General features: G+C 47.5%; 1 protein-coding gene across 1 annotated transcript in view; it reads left to right on the top strand.

Moving 5' to 3' along the window:
- Positions 1 to 2,711: 2,711 nt before the first annotated feature.
- The window catches only part of LOC134082662 (serine/threonine-protein kinase 3-like), an 87,735-nt gene continuing 70,464 nt past the window's right edge, over positions 2,712 to 19,982 (top strand). The window contains exons 1-5 of the mRNA XM_062538537.1: positions 2,712 to 2,860; positions 5,584 to 5,664; positions 7,547 to 7,675; positions 8,011 to 8,125; positions 17,636 to 17,800. Of these exons, the coding sequence (XP_062394521.1) occupies positions 2,835 to 2,860; positions 5,584 to 5,664; positions 7,547 to 7,675; positions 8,011 to 8,125; positions 17,636 to 17,800 (516 nt within the window). The 5' untranslated portion in view covers positions 2,712 to 2,834. The remainder of the gene's footprint in view (positions 2,861 to 5,583; positions 5,665 to 7,546; positions 7,676 to 8,010; positions 8,126 to 17,635; positions 17,801 to 19,982) is intronic.

Here is a 19,982-nt window from a genome sequence, read left to right as displayed (position 1 = left end):
AGAGCACACTCTGAGGTCTGGGGGAGAGAAAACTATGTTTCTGAGAAAAAAAAGCTATTTCTGAGGGGCTTCCTTGAACACTGTGAGATGTTACACTGTGTGGCATCTAAAATTTTTAGATGCAATTTAATTGGCTTACATCAGTCATCAATCTATATTGTCTTAATTGAGAAAGAGTGAATAGTTAAACTAATTGCATGCGAAAGAAACAAAAGAAATGAAAATGTGTCGACATGGCGTATTTTCAGATTCAAAACATAGGGCCACTTCCTGGAGAGACTTTTGTTTGATGTCTACCATGAGCCCCCCTGTTGTCAGTGCTGGAGAAATTTATTTCGACGACAATGTGTAGATCACCGAGACATTCATTATCTGGGTCCTCTTTAATACTGATTCAATAACATGCCCTTGGAGTAACTTAAACTTACTATCATTTGGTACTAAATGATCATTATACTCATTCATAACGTTTCCAAAGTGAAATCGCTACCGTGGCGTTGAGACTAGACCTGTCATGGCTGAACTGTGACGACCACCGTCACAACATCTTCCAACATTCAGACACTACTCACGCAAGCAGCAGCTGGACACGTACACGTACACACAGATGACACAGAAACAGACACAGACACACACACACACACACACACACACACACACTAGTTTGGTCTTAGTCGAAGAGATATTATGGCCTCAAGACCTTTCTTCTCTTGTCACTCAAGGCAGGCACAACAATCAGGAAATCAGAATCGCTTTTCGGCACCCAACATCTGCTTAACGTTGATCATTAAATGTGTAATATTCACAAGGTGTATAATGAGAATTTGTGTCATATTAAACCACTTTAATACAGGACATTTGTAATGAGGCTAAGATTAGAACAGGATCTGTAGCAAGTTATAATACACTGCTGCTGATGGATGTCCCAGGTTACTGTATATTGAGGTTACAAGTGATGTTTTCTTTGAATATAATTTAAAGAACACAATTTTAGCAGTAAACCTGGAACCTCACTGTAACTTAAGGCATTTCTGAAAATAAAAAAAGATATATAGGCTCAGAAAATAAATTGATAGGCTACAGAAGGTTAAATGTGTGCCAGAAATAATTTTACCTGAGAAGGACCCGCAGCTGTCTGTGTATCTCAAAATGTTTGACAGAGTTTGAGATGTTTTGTTGCCTGGGAAGCGTGTTTCCTGACACCAGACTTTAGATATGTCTCTGAGCTGAAGTACAGTTCTGACAGGAAGTGAAGTTCTCAATGGAAAGGGTGGTAAGTTAATGCAACCTGCTGTGGTTTCCAAGCCCCCTCACCTCACGAATCCACCTACACCCTAACCCCTTGTGTCCCGGAACAGTGAGTCGAGGGATGTCTGTTCAAAGGCCCTGACTGTGTATTGGGTTTCGTTATCAAGTTTCTGTTTTCACAAGGGTGACGTCTTCACTTGAGAGCTTTAACGTAACTCAAATGTTCTCTGGCATGTCCCATGCATTGAGATAATTCAAGTGGAGAGTACAGTCTTGAATCAAAGGAGTTTAGAGCACTTGTATCTATAGCCAACCAACCTTAATATCAGTCCTCATTGTTTTGTAATTTATCTAAAAGTGACATCCAAGTAGGCTACACAGATCATTTGTTTGCTCAGTGATTGGCCTTTACAGCAATGATTCTGGTTTTGAAATTATTCAGATTGTACTCTCTATCTCGTGGAAACTCATATGAATTGTGTCTTAGCACTTAGTCAGCTCACAGTGTGTAGGCCTATTCAGTGTGATTGCACTGAACAAGGGCTGAGAATCCATTTGACTTTGACGAATACACAGTGAACGATCCACTAAATAAAATGGCAATATACTGTATACGCTTATGCTCAACATACATACCGTGCAGTTATTTCTGTAGGTTTTGAGAATCTAGGTTTGTCATGATCAGGGGTCAACTATATTTGAGCCTGCTCTGGCCATCTGTATTTCACTAGTCATTTGCCAAAAGTCTTAAGCAATGCTTTGGAAAGAAATACAGATCCTGAAAATAAATGCCTTGCTCAACAGCCATGTCTATATTTAACCTGCAAAATACTGTATTGTAATGTAGCCTGATGTAATGTTACTTTGTTCCTAATATCAACGTTAGTTCCATGTTCCAGATACTCTGTACAAGAATGTAAGCCTACTTATGATCATGCAGATTTATTGATGGATTACTCTACTGTTTGTAAGACATAATGACTTTATTGGGCCTAAACAAGGATGCAAAGTATGGCATTGAAAAAACAGGACGTCAGAAATAGGAGCAGAGGCGCCGATTTCTCGTTTTGTTTGGTATTTCATGGATAGTGATAGTGTGGATAGTGTGTGCTCTTAATATAGTCCAACAAAGACAGCAACAGCAAGTCTGTCACTATGCTGTCTTGCATCTGTCGCAGATGGCAGCATGGCTATCGCAGAGTTGAGTTACCCACTCCCGTCCCAACACACCGACACGCACGCAAGTATTTCCATGCAACCCAAAACAATACACATGCTCGGCTCCTTATTCATGTTCCATGTTCATGATTTGAAATGGATATGCTAGGAAACCAGTGAGGGCAGCTCTCCTCTCCGACCTCAGCCAACCAGCGGAGGGCATGTGCGACTAAGCTCTTCCTACTATCAGCAGCATGCTTGTCAGCACTCTCTCGTGACATCACCAAGTTGTCAGCAGACTACGACGAACAGCTGGCCAAGCGAACCGAGCATGTCACTTGAATAGTTGGAATTGTAGGCGTAGGCAAAAACAATTCACGACTTTCATTTTGCGATTTCGTCCAGCGCCATTGCATTGAAGAGTCCACATGATGGATTATTCTGCGCCCAAAAGGTGGGTGATATCCTGCTTCAGGGATACAACGACATCGCTCGATTGAAACTGTCCGCGCAGTCTTGTGCTGCTGCTATTGTATTCATAGCCGATGTTGGCACAACTGATGGCAAACATAGAAACGTTACCACGTGCCTATGGCTTATCATGTCCACCGTCTGGTTTATTCACGATAACGGGCGTGCGAGTAGTCATTATAGTGAGAATCCACCAGAGAAGATTGTTACTTGACACTCTGCTCGGATTTGTCAGGATCCGCTTTTGTGTTTCGTTTCCAGGGGTCCCACCCCCTCATTGGTTCGCAATACGCGCGGCTAACAAAGGTTGCATCTGCATCTGCAGCCAACTCCACACATCTGGATTATTTCATAATAATTTTTCAAATGCAGTTCATGATAAACATCCTAACAAACATAACACGTCCACTTAGTTGGGATTAAAAGTAATTTGTCGACGTACAATTACCGGAATTTGTAAATGTATCCAAAACTGATGAAGGATACAACTTGTTAATCTAAAAGTTCGTGCATTAAATGCCACTACGTCCTTTGTGTTAAGTGTATTAAAGTAGCCTAAAACGCTTACTTGAGAGTGTTCTTAATTCTGCCGAACTCTCTTCTCAGGACAAGTGCCTTCGATCCACCTGTTCAATATGCCACTTAAAAGCCCAGGCCACCCAGACTTTAGCACGTGTTTTATATTACTTAGGCTATTCATGTTAGGATCATCACTCTACTTGTTTTGCTAATGCATGGTATTTGTTTATTAAACACGGTTTTGTGATAAACAATTGAGTTGACTAATTGCCAAATGCTGGTTTTGATGGCCACATTTGGACCTGTTTTTTATTTATTTATTTATTTATTTATTATCTGTGCACTCAATTCATCTTCGTCAATTGTCACATTTTGAACACATGATACATTAGTTTATTTACTTTTTAAATATAATGATTCAAAAACCTCTAAAAAATGTTCCTTCAGCCACAGTCTTTGGAGAAAACAACACAATTTTCATTATTCACAGCGATGTTGGTCATTCATATTTCATGTCATGTCTGATTCCAACTTTTTGAGGCCTCTCCCTGTCTGCTGTGGTAGAACTGCAGAGGACCCTGTGTGCACAGACATTAGGCATGGCCAAATAAATTGCTTCTGAAAAACCGTGCATGTTTGCAGATCATCTATTACGGTATTTTGATGTGAAAGGGGTGGTCGAGAATGTCTTGAGAAGCATGTCTGTCTGTTGCATGAAGAAATGGCAGCCTCGTCCATGTGTGAGTGGCAGGAACTACACCACAAATTGCCACGGTCTCGTCGTCTTATAACACAAGGAATCTCTGTGGTCTGTCACTTTTTGAGAGAATAAACTATGAACCCTGTGAACCAATTCTCCTAACTGTGAACAGGCGATCTTGGCCCTGCTGCCAGTGGTGTTCAATCACAGAGGATCTCCTACAACCACAACCTACTGCCCAGTGTCCCACACTAACTATTGCCCTTCTTACAGTATATTGGTTTGAGACACTGTTTAAATAAGGCATTAGACTTTTTAATTTTTTTTGAGGGGCAGGTTTTGTTTGATCTTTTTCTGACTCTACACACCTTCTGATGATCTGTCAGTATAGAACTAGAAAACAACTGCAGCACCAGACACATCCCTCGGTCTGGAAATGCAAAACATTGTCTACCGACTGTGAGAAACACATTTGTGTTTGTTTATTTATTTATTTATTTATTTTCCTACCCAGACGTTGTTTGTGTCGCTGTAGACACCACCCACAGAGTTAGATGGAGTAGACACAGCTATAAATCTGGGCCGTCTCTCCTCGGTGCTTTACCCCACGACAGATGTTAATATATCAGTGTCATTTGTTGTTTTTTGAAGAGGCCTCCCAAGTCAAAATAGTTGGCTTCTTTACCCTGGGGGGAGAAATTGGCATTCTTTGTCCTATTTGGGTAGCGGCATTCTGCTTTGCTCTCCTCAGAGACTAGACAGAAGCCCTGATTTATTTTTATCCACCCGCTTATCAAAAAAACATTAAAACGGTTGCACAGTAAACTGGGATTCTGTAGTACATTTTTTAAATGAAAGCTGTTGTTGGTCCTGAACACACAACAACTCACCATGAGTAGGCATATATGGCTTTTTTTTGGAAGCAGCTTGTATTTTTCATTTCAAAACCTTGGTCAATTTGAACCTCCATTTGCACAAAATGAATTGTCAAATTAAAATTCTTTCATTCTAACTAGTTAACTAGCAATATTTTTGACCTCTCATTGAACCTGATCAGTTCACCAGTTACACTTCACAGACTTGTTATCACTGGATTTGCAAGGTTGGCGTAATTATGCTGTCAATGACAAGTGCACTAAAGTACAAGCTTGGCATACAGCAGTATGTTCAGTCATCCTCTGAGTAGCCAATCATTGATTACATTTGATTGCTATGATTACATTCTATGTTTTCCCAGAATTTGAAGCATCCTTAACCATTCAACGCAGAGGAAATGTGTTTCAGATGCCTTCAGTCTGTATCACGATGTGATGATTCAGCACATAGCTTGAGACACCACTACAAAATGTTTTATTTACTAAAAGGCTCCATAATTGTGGCCCTGTAGGTCCGCTCCTCCATGCCTCTTGACGTGCTGCTTGTTGATGTTGGGTTTGCTGAGGTATGCCCATGTGCCCATCTAGCTGTTTTTCTTCTCCCCACCACAGCAAGCTGAAGAAGCTCAGCGAAGACAGCCTCACCAAGCAGCCGGAGGAAGTTTTCGACGTGCTGGAGAAGCTTGGGGAGGGGTGAGAACCACGTTTCTTTTTTTTTCTCCCCCTTCTTCTTGAAACCATTCGTTTGTTCGCTCGCCCGCGCTCGCACGCTGTCTCTCTCTCTCTCTCTCTCTCCCTCTCTCTCTCTCTCTCTCTCTCTCTCTCTGCTCCCCTCTTCCTCTGGTGTGTGTGGGCATCTCTCGGCATCTGATGGTGGGTGCGGCTCCTCGCTCTGTTTAGTGTAACGTCAGTCACAGGAGGCCGCCTGACTACAGGGGCACGGCAGTAAAAATGTGAACAGGGCTTCTCTCTCTCTCTCTCTCTCTCTCTCTCTCTCTCTCTCTGCCTCTCCATGGTCTTTGTCTCTGGCTCCCTTTCTCTCATTCTGTGTCCATCTTAGATATGTTTTTTTTTAACCGATTTTGAGTTTTTGATCTGAATTGAATGTGGCAAATCTTGTTGTCTAATTAACTAACATAGTTTTCCATGTTTTTACTTCATTGTTCTTCATTGTAAGTTTTTTTGGCTACTGTAGTCTACTGTCAAGAAAGTAATTGACTGTATTATACTAATGTTAACAATGAAGGGAATGTTTAAATGTGTTTAAATGTGTTTTCCCCTTGTACTCAATCATAGATCTTTTGACTTCTTCATAGCCATGACACTCCCATTGTCATAGTGTAGTTTTCTATAACAAATGTTTCAGATCAATTTTAATTGGGTTACACATTAATCACAAGTGACAAACGGAGCAAAACAATCTGTAATCATCTGTCATAGACTGTCACAAACCTCCTCCACTCTAGCTGACAGTCAGACCTCCTCCACCGCTCCAGTCTTGGCCCTCTCCCCAGAGCAGAGAGGCAGGCAACAGGCTCTGATTACCCACTAGCTCCATTCTTCCATACCTGGGGACCTGGAGAGCTACCTTTCTCTATTTTTTTTTACATTAATTGTGGATCAGTAGCCTGCGTAGCTTCCTGCCGCAATCAACATCACGGGCAAACCACAGAAACTGATCCCGAGCCTGTGCCGTGCCTTGGGGTATATAAGGTAATATTTACCGCCACCGTTCCGTTCCTTCATACACATGCACCCTCCCCCCATTGTGAGCCAGGGTGAGGTGGTGCATTCCAGCTTGATGGCGTGTATGGGTTGATGGGGTGGGTTTAGGGTGTGTGTGTGTGTGTGTGTGTGTGTGTGTGTAGGGTGAGGGGGGAGGGTTGTGATCTCTTCCCCATCTGCGCGCGCCCATGCTGCGCTCTGCCGCCCTCTGTTCTGCTGCCATCTGTTTAACGGCGCCCAGCGCCTTTTCCTCTGCATGAGCGGCGGGCGCCCGCGCTCCCTGCCACGCCAGTGCCGGTGCTCTCGTGCGCCGGAGGCGCGTAAAACAGGCCTGAGACTAAAGTGCCATGAGATTGGACTCCTCCAGCCCATAAAACCCACAGTTAACACAGCTCAACCCGCGCGCCAGACTCCCATTCGCTGCACGGACGCCTCGGGGCCTTCCTCCCCCGGGGCCCCTGGAGGGGGGGTTGTGTGTGTGCGTGTGTGTGTGTGTGTGTGTGTGTGTGTGGGAGGGGGGGCCCTCAGGCCTCAGGTCTCTTTGACATGCCATGTCCAGTCCCTGTGCAGGCCCCGGGTCACACACTCCAGATGAGAATGAGGAAGAGAGGGGGCGCATACAAATATACAGACATAGAGGTAGATAAACATGGACACACACGATGTGTGTGTGTGAGTGCGTGTGTGTGTGCATGTGCTGTAATGTGTTTGTAATGTGTGTGTGTGTGTGTGTGTGTCTGTGTGTGTGTGTGTGTGTGTGTGCGTGTGTACGTGTGTACGTGTGTGTGTGTGTGTGTGTGTGTGTGCGCGTGTACGTGTGTGTGTGTGTGTGTGTGCGCCCCCCGCTCAGGTCCTACGGGAGTGTTTATAAAGCCATCCACAAGGAGTCGGGGCAGGTGGTGGCCATAAAACAGGTGCCCGTGGAATCCGACCTGCAGGAAATCATCAAAGAAATATCAATCATGCAGCAGTGTGACAGGTATCGCACGCAGCTCGTAACCCCTGGCCTCCTGTTGCTCTCTGTGTGTGATCACGCAAACACTTCATACGTCTCCGGCCTCTCCATACGGAGACCACTTAAGCCTGGAACTCAACTGCTAGAGCAAGGTGTTACCAACCCCATTGTCATGGATTTGATTTGTTGAGTGCACACATACAGAGCCGAATGAATGTGTTGTACTGTTGACTTCGACTACACATATCTGCCAAATAAATGCAAGTGCATTGAACATAGTCATTTCTGCAGTTGTTATGAATAGTGGCTGACATGTGCTTTTCAGTTGCAGTCACGCTAGCTCTTATGTTTGCTTGTAGCCCCTATGTGGTGAACTACTACGGCAGCTACTTCAAGAACACGGACCTGTGGATCGTGATGGAGTACTGTGGGGCAGGCTCGGTGTCAGACCTCATCAGAGCGCGCAACAAGACAGTAAGTCAGCACCATTGTCTCTAGAGATCAGCGTCAGCTTTTTCATTTGATGGATGTTTGATAGTTTCTCAAGCGTAAAAGTTCTCAAAAAGTATCTTATTCATATGACATTTGTTTCGGTCACTGTACTGCTCTGTAACGTTTATTATAGACCTGTATTGTATTCACTGCTCAGTGCAGCTGAAACCATTTTCACATGCAGCATTTTTCTGTCCTGTTTTTCATCATGTTTTGTGACTTATGCTTTGGACAGTGCAAATGTGCACCCTTGGAGGTGTTGTTTCTGAAGAATCTGTGGTGGGGTGGTGTAGCTCTTTTTTGTCGGCGGGATGCTTCAGCTCTGGCTGACTGGAGAGATGATGAGGAGTGAGGAGCAAAATGCGTGAGACTGTCCAGCTGTGAGTTCACACACATGCGACCCAGCGCTCGCTCGCCGCACTCGTGGAGAGCCCTACGTTTAAAATGAACAAAAGAGAGAGAGAGGGAGAGAGAGAGAGAGAGAGAGCGAAAAACAGCAGGGTCTCACAGGAAGTGCTATTTCTCCTCGTGACCCCAGTCCTCACTTCCTCCCTGGCTGCGATATTGGCAGAGAGGGCTCTATGAAACTGTCCCAAACCCGTCTCTGCCTCGTAAAGCCCGCTCCGCTCAGCACAGTCTCTGGACCGTTATGAAAGCAGGGAGGGAGGGCAGTGTGTGTGTGTGTGAGTGTGTGAGTGTGTGTGTGTGTGAGAGAGAGAGAGTGCGGGAGGTTGGGGGGGGTGGGGGAGTTGGTTCAATCATTCATAACGAAATGTTTTTTGAGGATTGAAGCAATCACACAGCTAGGAGAAAACATTTGCAGAACAGATTCCCTCTGGATAGGGGTGAGGGCATTCTCCAGATTTGGGTTTGGCCCAGGGTGAGGCGTGCGTTTTTTTCTTCCTCAGAAAAGGCTGGATGTGATCAGAGAAGTTGAGTTGGGGTGCACTACAGTTATTACCCCCCCACCCCCACCCCACCCCCACCATTCCTCTTACCTCCACCTCTGCCGTTACCGCCCCCACTCCACATGCCTTTTGGTGGCTCTGCAAAAGCAGCTTTGTCTTCCCTACGACTCTCCAACATCTTCCCGTCCAGGCCCACCTCCACCTGTGAGCACAGTGGCCTTGTGACTGAAAGAGAACAGCAGACCTCTCATTGTGTGTGTGTGTGTGTGTGTGCGTGTGTGTGTGTGTGTGTGTGTGTGTGTGTGTGTGTGTGTGTGTGTGTGTGTGTGTGTGTGTGTGTGTGTGTGTGTGTGTGTGTGTGTGTGTGTGTGTGTGTGTGTGTGTGTGTGTGTGTGTGTGTGTGTGTGTTTGTGTGTGTGTGCACTGGTAAACCTTTCCCTCTCCAAGGCACCTGTTTGGCCCCCGCTCCCCCCGCCCCCCTCCGTCTCCACGCTGCAGTGTAGTTAATAGGCTGATGAGAGACATAAACAGAGTAGCGGCGCAGCGACGGGGGCATAAATTCGCTCAGGCACAGAATGTCCCGGGCACTCTGTCAGAGGTGACGTTTTTAAAGGCCCCCGACGCTCCGCTCCACTCCTCTCGCGGGCTCCAGCCCGCACCGACCCCCACTAACCCCCTCAGCCCCCCCTCCCAATCCCCCCCTACCCCCCTGCACCTCGCAGGCCTGGTACGCTACTGCTACCTGAGCAGGGATGTAGCCCCCGCTAGACCCAGAGCTGCTAATCCTAATGAGAGCCAGAGAGAGGCTACTGTTGCAGGAGGGGAGCTGTCTGGGGCGAAGCTGCAGCACGGCCAGGGTGGGCCCCCTGCCCTGAGTAAGATAACGGCTGCTCACCTCACAGTGAACACTGCACCAGTCCACAGCCACCAGCCACACTAACGCACTGAGATGTGTCTGTGTCTTGTCTGCCGTGTCTTGTTTACACTTTTCAGATATTGGGCCGATTGCTAAATGCAAAATGAGGTGGTTGTCACACATCTTTCAAATGTGTGAATGAAAAAGTGTTGAATGATATAAGACATTGGGTTTTCCCCTCATATAGCCTACAGTAGCTGCTCAGAATATGGAAATACAGCATGCAAGCTGTATTTAAGTTTACCTGTTGACCAACCTGTTGATGCTGCACTGTATCTGTCACCAAAAATTAACTAAATAATAAAATTAAAGACACTTTCAGTAAACAATCTTTTCAGCACAGATGGTTGTGCTAAATGGGGTATTCCTGCACACAGAACGCGCTGGAAAAAATCTCCCTCTGCCTCAGTGCCTGCCATAGCCTCAGCTGGGCTTGCATATTGCCAGAGAATTAATTATTGCACCTGCGAGACTAATTTTGCCCGTGTTTGTTAGCTTCAAAGTGTTTTTTTGTGGAGTCTTTCATTAGGGTCAGGGTTTTCCGAGTTGTCTCAGCGCGCGGCCCTGACGATGACGAGAGAGAGAGGTGCACGGAACGCAACGCGGGCCCCCTGGTCGAAACGGCGTACGTTTGTTTTTGTTTTTAGTTCAATGTTTCCACTTCCAATAAAAAAGCGGAGGGCGCAGTGAGCCAGAGCTGCCATTTCTCAGCGCTTACTACTGTTACATATTTATGACCTCTCGTTTGGACGGTGGGATTAAGCACGGTCCGGCTGGCTCCGTCGCTCCACTATGGGGCCAGCAGGTGACACACTGTGGGAGAAAAGTCTCCGGGTTCCTCCCTGGCTCCGTCCCTCTGGCTGGGGCAGTTGGAGACGGGGGGTGGGTGGTGGTGGTGGTGGTTGTGTGTGGGGGACGACTGCACTTATCTTCCGTTTACATTGTGGATGTATACATGAAAGAATTGGGCTCAGATGAAGCCCTATGACATTGTTTTTTTTTTCATAACCAAAACACACCCAGTAATCCCTGTGATTGAGCATAATTTCTTCCATTTCTTTCCCTCACTTCCCCCGTATTCTCTCTCTCACTCTCGCTCTCTCTCTCTCTTTTTTTGTCTTTTTTCCTCCGTTCTGTCGTTTCATGGTGTGCCAGATGCAGGAGAGCTGTGCAGAGGAGCGAAGCGAGCAGGAAATGGTTTCCCACTCTTAAACACGAGAACAGAGCCCGACACTGTTGGAGGGAGAGACCTTGAATTATGAAATTCTTCTCTGGTCGGTTGGGCCGACTCTCTCCCCTCTCTCCCCGCGCGCGCTCGCTCTTGTCTTCCTACGACAGCATGTGCCGGGCTGATTCTGCCCTGCTGCCTCGCAGCCCTATTGAACAGTCTATCACATACTATAATGACAGTGAAGTTCACTTGGAAGCTGGAGGCTAAAAATATCTACCGTTTGTGGCAGGCCTCCAGGCTTGTTTTTCTTCTGTCGTTTTTTTCCCTCTCTCCCTTTCAAGTCTTTGAACATTTATAAATGGACTCCTGTGATTTTTGATGGTCCAGTCCAGCAGTAGGCCTGTGAGTTAATGGAATATGCAGAGCCCATGTTTCTTCACTGTTATTTAGTGTCTGTTGTAGATGGCCGTGTGTGAAGATGTTCTCACTCGCACTCTCACACATCAGCATCAATGTTCTCATGAATGCTCATATTAACTTATGTTCATACCCAAACACTTGTGTTCTACATATAAACACATATCCACACACACACACACACACGCATACACATGCACACACACACATGCATATACACATACACATACACATATAGTTGCACATACAAGCATGCACATGCCTACTTTTTAAACCTGGTCACACATGCACTTCATGGAACACAGACACACACACACACACACACACACACACACACACAGAGAGTCTCCACAGTCTCCCAGCTGTCCACTGAGAAGTTCTCTCTTTGGAGATATAACATTCTCCTTCATCAGTCATTCGTAATAACTTCCTTTCCAGCTGAGTTTGTCAGGTTCCTACTTGTATTTATAGGACACTTGTTCTCAGCCCGCTGCCAGGGAAAAAATCGGACTTGCTTGAGTCACAAGCAATAATGTGCTTCTGAATACACTATTTACAGTCAACTCGCAGACAGGAAATATTGTTTTATAAACGTCTACTTAGTTTTGCAAACGTATTTGTGCTTTTAATAGGGTTTTAAGCTGTTTACGACATTCGGGTGAGAGTGAAATTATTGGTCATGGGAGTGCCTTGGGCGGCTGTAGATGTTGGCACGCGGGAAGGGCCGTTGCCAGAGTGGACCCTGGGAGGTCCAAATGACCTGTTTTACACCAACACCAGCGTGTTCTCATAAAAGCAGGAGGGAAGTGGAGTCACGGCTGGGCCGTTTGTTTGGAGGGGAGATGGAAAAGTTCTGCGTTGCTGCAGCGTTACCGTAGCGCGCACACAGCGTTTTACAGGCGTGGAAATCTCTGATAAGTAGCCGCGTAGATGACGGGCACCAGAGCGCAGGTAAAGAGCAGCTCGCTGCAGGAGGAAAACACTGGGTGTTCCCTCTCTCTTTCTCTCTCTCTCTCTCTCTCTGTCTTTCTTTCCTTCTTTCTCTCTCTTCCCCTCATTCACTCGCTCTGTGCGTAGTGCTAGTCCATAAGAGGGGAGTTCCAGGCCTGTACTGTATATGCCGTTGAGATGGAGGAAAAGGTGGTCCTCCTGCCAGGGTGCCAAGGGCAGATTTTCTGTGTCTTGATGTCGGTTGGAGATTTCGCAGATTTACCATTAGGTTGACACGCTGTAGACGTCAAGAAGATGGATGTCGGCGCCCGTGCCAGGATACGGCTTTATTCAGCTCAAGGAGCCCCTCAGGTCACCTCTGCAGAACATAAACCCGGGGAAAGTATTTTCCTGGATGTACCAAGCATTTATTAAACACCTTTGGAAGGGCCCTGGAGTTGATGCGGCTCTACCGCATCCAACTTTAATACTTTTTCGGAGATTTACTTTTAGATGTATTCATGTCAAGCCGCAGAATTGAGATGAAGTTCGAAAGGTTCCAATTCAATATAGACGTGAAGCTGGAAGTCAGCAGGTTACGCGCTGGTCATTTTGAGGGAGCCAGACTGTGCATATTTCAAAAACGGTGTCATAGCCCCCCCCCCCCCCCCCCCCCCCCCCCCTCCCCACCATCTCCTCAGTATCTATCTCTTCTCTCATGCTGGGACTAGGGGATTGGATGGGGTCTTTTTTCAGAAGAAGCCATTTTTTTGGCAATATGGTTTTGATTTGATGGTACAAGCGAGAGTAGCTTATAAATGGAGGGGGAGGTATTGATTTCACATGTGGACGAGTGGACTCCTCTCGCCGGGAGAGAGAGCGAGAGACGGGAGACGGCTGCTCCGAGAGAGAGGCCGGGCCCCGCACGCCCGGGATGTGCCGGCGCTCTCGGCCGTGCCGAGCCCCAGGACCGCTCCGCACCGCGGGTTGGGGAGCCGTTAAAACCGGTCGTAAAAGTTCCACATCCACAATTATTCGGACTTCAAGATTTATAAATCTCTCCTAATGCTGTGGTGGATGTGTTTCTGGTCGAAACGGCGAAAATTGATTGCTTGCCCCCTCAGTAACTGCACACTTGATGATTATAAATGAACTCATAAATAAGAGGCAGCGGACTTTTACAGATTCTGGCACAGTAGACCTGGTAGTTCTGCCTGACCTAGACGGGTCAATGCTAAACAGATTTTAAGCATGGGCCGCTTTCTGGTGTGAAGGATACTCAAAGAGAGTTACCTTTTTAAAAGGCCTACCTATTGTCTGCTGATGCACGGATGCCGTACGTCTCTTGCCGCACAGAAGACGTCAGCGTGACCGGCGGCGGCGTGCCGCTTGTCGATGCCGTCACTGCGAGAGCGCATTTAAGAGTGGGTTTACGTTGCGCAGTGTGGGCGCAGTCTGCCCCGGAGAACTGGAAATGTTTACTGTCCGCACGGCTAATTTGTGTGTTTTTATTTGCGCTGGTGCATCTGCGCTGGGCGGGAGTGACCACAGGGAGGAAGCGGGAGCAGCGCTGAAGCAGTGCGGTGCAGTAATAAGCTCCAGCTCCAGCACAGCACAGCACTGCACAGCACTGCAGCTGGGCACCATCCATAGGCACACAAGGCCTGGGTTGGTTTGAGCTTACTTACTGTACTCGGAACGATAAAGAGACTCCCTGACACTGTTCTTTTATCACAACAGGGCCGTTAAAGATGTACAAAAGTCAGAAATCATGATGCCTAGGTACAGTAGGTGTCCTTAGGTAAGACTTGAAAGGCTCTTTAAAGGATCCTAGATAGCACCTTGTTGAGTTCTTCTAAGAACTTGACCATGTTTTCATTGAACTGCTGGGTTCTCGTGTAAGTATAAGTCACAGAACTCTGTAAGGATCTGGATAGGAACCATGAGTGTAGATCACACTTCCTTATTCCATCATCCACTGGCGTCTCTCAAGATGCCATTAACCGCTGTGTTCACACTTAGGAGGCCAGTGACTTCACTCTCCTGGTCACCTGTTGAAGCTGGTTGGAGTATTTGTGATGATAGTGTGTGGGTGTGTTCGTGTATGTGTGTGTGCTTGTGTGTCTGTGTATGTGCGTGCACACATTTAAGACAGAGTATTCGTTTTTTGTGTGTGCTTTTTTGTGTGTGTGTGTGTGTGTGTGTGTGTGTGTGTGTGTGTGTGTGTGCACATGTGTCACTGCATGACGTAAGACTCTTGTTGGTTGAGCTCAATGGCCACAATGTTGTGGAAAATACCCATAAGATTTTAGAGCAGATGTTCGTCCAGTTGTTTATCCCAGATATTTAGGCCATTAAGTCAGATAGGGTGCATAGATACCCAGTCTTATATTCATTTGATTGCGCACGTCCGCTCTCCTTGCATTGTCCAGTGATTAGTTCGGTCATTCCACATATCTTTCCCATCCCACATCAACAAAGTCATCCCCCTCTCTTTTCCGTCTCATATGCTTCTCAACTTTTTATTTCTTGCTCTTCATCTCAATCCTCTCTCCTTTTCTTTTTTTTCCCCCCGTGTCTTTGTTTTTTTCCCCCTCCCTTCTCTGGATGGGAGCACACTCATGCTCTCACTCGCTCGCTCGCGAAGCCAACATACGCCATGCCGCTGACCCCGATCAGGGGTCAGACTGCAGCGCGGTCACCTGGGGGCGCGCGGATGGGCGCCGGGGGAGCCCCAAAAAAGGCCGAAGACCGGGAGCCCTCACGCATGTGCGCGCCGGCCCTTTAACGAGTGATGTCACCAAGTTGTAAAAAGATACGGTTCTCGGCGGTGCCTTCCCTTTGTTTCTGTTTGGAGAAAATAAACAAGGCTAAGTGCGCTGGGAAGGGCCGAGGGGTGGAGGTGGAGGTGGAGGTGGAGGTGGAGGGGGCGGCGCGGCGCGGTGGAGCGGGGGTGGGGGGTGGGGCGGGCTGGGGCGGTGGGTGGAGAAAGGGATGCTGGGATTGCTGAGCGGAGCCGCGGCCCAAGTGGACTGTGGGGATCAGTAACAATCCAGGTGCTGCTCCACTCAGGCCCCAGACACTGCTGGCTAGGGCACCGTGTGTGTGTGTGTGTGTGTGTGTGTGTGTGTGTGTGTAACATTGTATTACGGGCGTATTTATGAGTGTGGTGTATGTACATACATGCATTCATATACAGTCCAGATTTTTGGTATCAGTGTACAGCATACTGTATAAACATGTACATTTATACCTGTGCAGATATGCACACATACAGTGTGTGCATGTGTGTGTGTGTCTGTGTATATATATATATATATGTGTGTGTGTGTGTGTGTGTGTGTGTGCGAGGGAGAATGAGCAAGGGAAAAAGGGAGCAAGTGCTGTAAATCTCCAGCTCTGTGTGTTTAGAGCCTCCATCGAAACGAAAACAGTGAGTGTTAGTGATCCGTGGGGACCGCGGCTTAACATGTGTGTGTATGTGTGTGTCTGCTGTGGCCTGGGAAAACCAGAGTGACTGAATCATCTGGCCTCCTCTGGATGTGCGCTCTGAATGACCTCTCCTTTCTTCTCTGCTCTCCCTCTCCTCTCCTCTCCTCTCCTCTCCTCCCTCCCCCTCTCCCTACTGCATTCTTTTCTCCTCAATGGACTGGAGAACTTTTACTTATTCTATTATCTCTTTAATTCAGTTCTCTCCACACGTCCAGGGTTCAGTCTGGGTGACACAACATTAAACGCACGTATATATATATATATATACAGTATATATATACATGTATATACACGTAGAAGATTATATCCGTACGCTCGTAGTTATATACATATAGTACATAGACGATGTGTATGTCAGTCTAACAAAAGCGTTTATGCGTGTGTAGATGCTCAGTTGTGATGTGCGTATGTGTGTGCTGGCGGAGTAGCAGGGTTCGGTGTTTGGTGTCTGATGTGTGCGCGCTCTGAGCGGCGGGAGACCCGGAGCTGTGGTCTGGCCCGTAGGCGGTGAGGCCGGTCCGTCCAGGGCTGCGGGTCAGTGGCCATCTCCAGCGAGCCCCAGTGGGCACCTAACAGAGCCCGGCATTTTCCACAGAAGTAGCACTCATCTGGAGAGGCCTCGGGTCTCTCCTCCTCCTCCTCCTCCTCCTCCTCCTCTCCCCTCCCCTCCTCTCCTCCCGGTCCGAGCCGGTTCCCCCTGGCCGGGACTTTTATTGGCGTTTCATGGGGCCCCACAGAACTTGGCCGGGGCCCGGCTCTCCCCGGCACTTTTCCCACTAATGAAGTGCACATTCTGCTGCCGGGGCGCTGGGCTGTGCTGGGCTCGGCGCGGTGCGGTGCGGAGCGGAGCGGTATGGAGCAGCCGGTTTGGCCCGGCCCCTGGCCGCGCCGCCGCGGATAGGCCTTAATGGGAATTCCCCCTCCTCCCCCCCGCCACTGCCACTCGCCACTGACTCATGTCCTGGACCCGGCCTGCTTCTCAAGCTCTCACCGGGCAGACCGACAGACCGACACAGCCGACCGACGGGGTGACCCGAAAGGTTTCACACGACCAAGCCGAGTCCTACATTATGGATGAAGGTTGTGTGTGTGTGTGTGTGTGTGTGTGTGTGGGGGGGGGGGGGTTGGCCTGAAATCTTGTGAATTTGTTTAATGTGGTCCATGAGTATGTTTTTTGCGTTTTTGTTGAATTCAACGTGTATTCATTTGACAGGGCTGTGATTACTGAAACATGAGCTTTACAGCTTAACAGAAGCACGTAGTGGTCCGTCGCTGTGGAATAAAACGGCTTGTTTTTTTGCTCATTGTTGTTGTTAAATGATATAGCCCATTGGTAAAGACATCATGCATGTCCAAAATGCAAAAACAGTGCTGCCTGTTTGTTTCACTGACGCAGCAGGATATAACACAGTAACCAAATGTGTGCGTGTATATGTGTGTGTGTGTCTACGGATGCATTTATGTGCAAAGCACAACCCACAGACCACTGTTCTAAGCCCAGTGAAGATTCACCATGAATGATACTTGGAACAGTTGAATCGCAGGAGAATCTTTCCCTCTCTCTCTCTCTCCCTTCTCTCTCTCTCTCTGTCTCACTCTCTGTCTTTCTCTCTCGCTCTCTCTCTCTCTGTCTCTCTCGCTCTGTTTGTCTTGCACAGCTCAGTGAGGATGAGATAGCCACAATCCTCAAATCAACCCTGAAAGGCCTGGAGTATCTGCATTTTATGAGGAAGATCCACAGGGACATAAAAGCTGGGAATATTCTCCTCAACACCGAAGGTCATGCGAAACTGGCCGACTTTGGAGTGGCTGGGCAGTTGACGGTGAGTTGGACATTTCTGCTGGTGCTAGAGTCTGACCTGGACTAGTGTTCAGGAAAGCACGATCCACAGCTCAAAAAACCCCCACAGGTTGTGTGTGTGGCCTCACACACTCCCGAGACTCGATAAAGACTGCTCCCCCACCCCGACTTTACATATTTCTGTGAAATTATTGAAAGGCTCAGCCATTCAGGATGCATTCAGCCTAAGCCAAGACACTGAGCTGAAATGTGTGTGTTGGCAGGGGGAAATTGTAAATAGGCGTCTGTTCTTATCTTTCCTATCCATTATGCTATGCAGGCGAAGGGAATCTCCCAGCGGCTTGATTAGGGAAAACTGTAAACAACTTACCTCAAGAGGCAGAAACTTGGAAGACTTAGCGCCTTAGGTCTAGGAGTGATCCGTGACTTTGGTTGTTGTTAGGCAGCCTTCCCATCCCTCTGAGGTAGAAGTCATGGCCGACACACGTACATACACACACATACACTTATACACATACACACATACGCACACATGCACACACACACACACACACACACACACACATTCATAACACTGCTGCTAAGCTGTTTTGGCTAATTCTGCTACTGTTAAATACACTTTATTGCTAGTTGTTGACGCCCTTCTGAACCCGCCATATGTTTTACTCGTTATGTAAGGCCTTTGGGAGATACTTCATTTGATTGTGCAGATTGCTCTACTTGTGGTTTTTGACACTGCAGCAGACTTTTGTTGAGCAAAGTAGCCTTAAGTCTTTCAGTACAAATCTCATTAGAGATGCTGAGCTTGGATTAGGCAGACAGAACCTCTCTAATGCCACAAATAATATTTATTTTATTTAAATATGCGGAAAAGTCACCACCCCTTACTGACCTGTCAGAGGTTAACAATTAGCATATAACATCTAGCTTTGTATTAGCATATTCAAAAAAGCGGGTACAAAAGACAGACATTCGTATTGCCTCATTTGCTTGTAAAAACACTATATCACGCAATGTGTCATCAAATAAAGACAGCCAGTGACTTTATAGAGGAGAGTGAGTCTTTTTAATGTCTCTCAAATCTCTCAAATCCAAGTTAGGGTTGACTTGAAATTGCATGTGAGAAGTGTACACTGCTCTCTCCTGGGTTCCCTGCTGGGCTGTCACAGTGAGAGAAGGGGCTTGGGTTGCTAAACTCTTCTGCAGTGTTTAGAAGTTGGCAGGGAGCTCTTCTCATTACATCTCTACAGCTGCCTCGCTTTCGTACAGCGTGTCTGTAAATCACAGCGTAATCGACTCTAACTGAGTACAACCGGCTTTTGGCATGTAAACATGCGCGAGCGCACACACACACACGCACGCATGCACACACACACACAGGCACGCACGCATGCACACACACACACACACACACACACACACACACACACTCTTTACTCACACACACACACACACACACACACTCTTTACTCACAAACACACACACACGTATGCACACACACACACACACACACACTCACACTCAGGACGTGTGTAGTAATCAGTAGATGAAGTGTAGGTACCCTGAGGACCAGCTTCTCTTACCCCTAGCGGCGCTGCAGGGTGGTCCGCCATCCGTTTTGCCGTCGGTTCGTTCGTTCGCTCACGTATTCGTTCGCTGGCCCGCCCCGGCGTCCGTGCGCCATAAGCTCCCCATTATCCTACCTGGCCGTCGCTTTACGCCCTGGACGCCGTGTTCCCGCTAAGCACTTGATGATTTAAAGAGACCCATAAAAGCTGCAGGACCACGGCCCCTCGGAACCTGCTCAGGCTCCAGGCGTTCAGGACTGCATGGGGTGTGGGTGTGTGTGTGTGTGTGCATGTGTGTGGGTGTGTGTGTGTGTGTTGCGTGGATGGTGTTGGTGTTTCAATTTAGGGTGCCTGGAATATATAAAGTTCAATAAACCATTTTTGCGCCATGAGTTTAACATAACACAGAGATCATTTAAGATGTGGAGGGGGTGGCTTCGAGAGGGAGAAGGACACATTTTTTGCCCCCTTCTCATTTCGCCGTGCGCCATTTCATCGGCCGCCAGAGGATCTGCGAAGTTAATCACACTCTCGCTGCGCCAGCGCTAGGCTAGGGAAGCAGCCTCACGGCCTCTGTGACAGGCTGGAGCTCTGATCTGTTTCCCAGCCTGATACATGCTTGGCTCTTGGCTCTT

Source organism: Sardina pilchardus, chromosome 6, assembly GCF_963854185.1.
Source record: "Sardina pilchardus chromosome 6, fSarPil1.1, whole genome shotgun sequence".
Lineage (NCBI taxonomy): Eukaryota > Metazoa > Chordata > Actinopteri > Clupeiformes > Clupeidae > Sardina > Sardina pilchardus.
The sequence above is the reverse complement of the archived record's forward strand: the minus strand, read 5'-3'. Positions and strand labels throughout refer to the sequence as shown.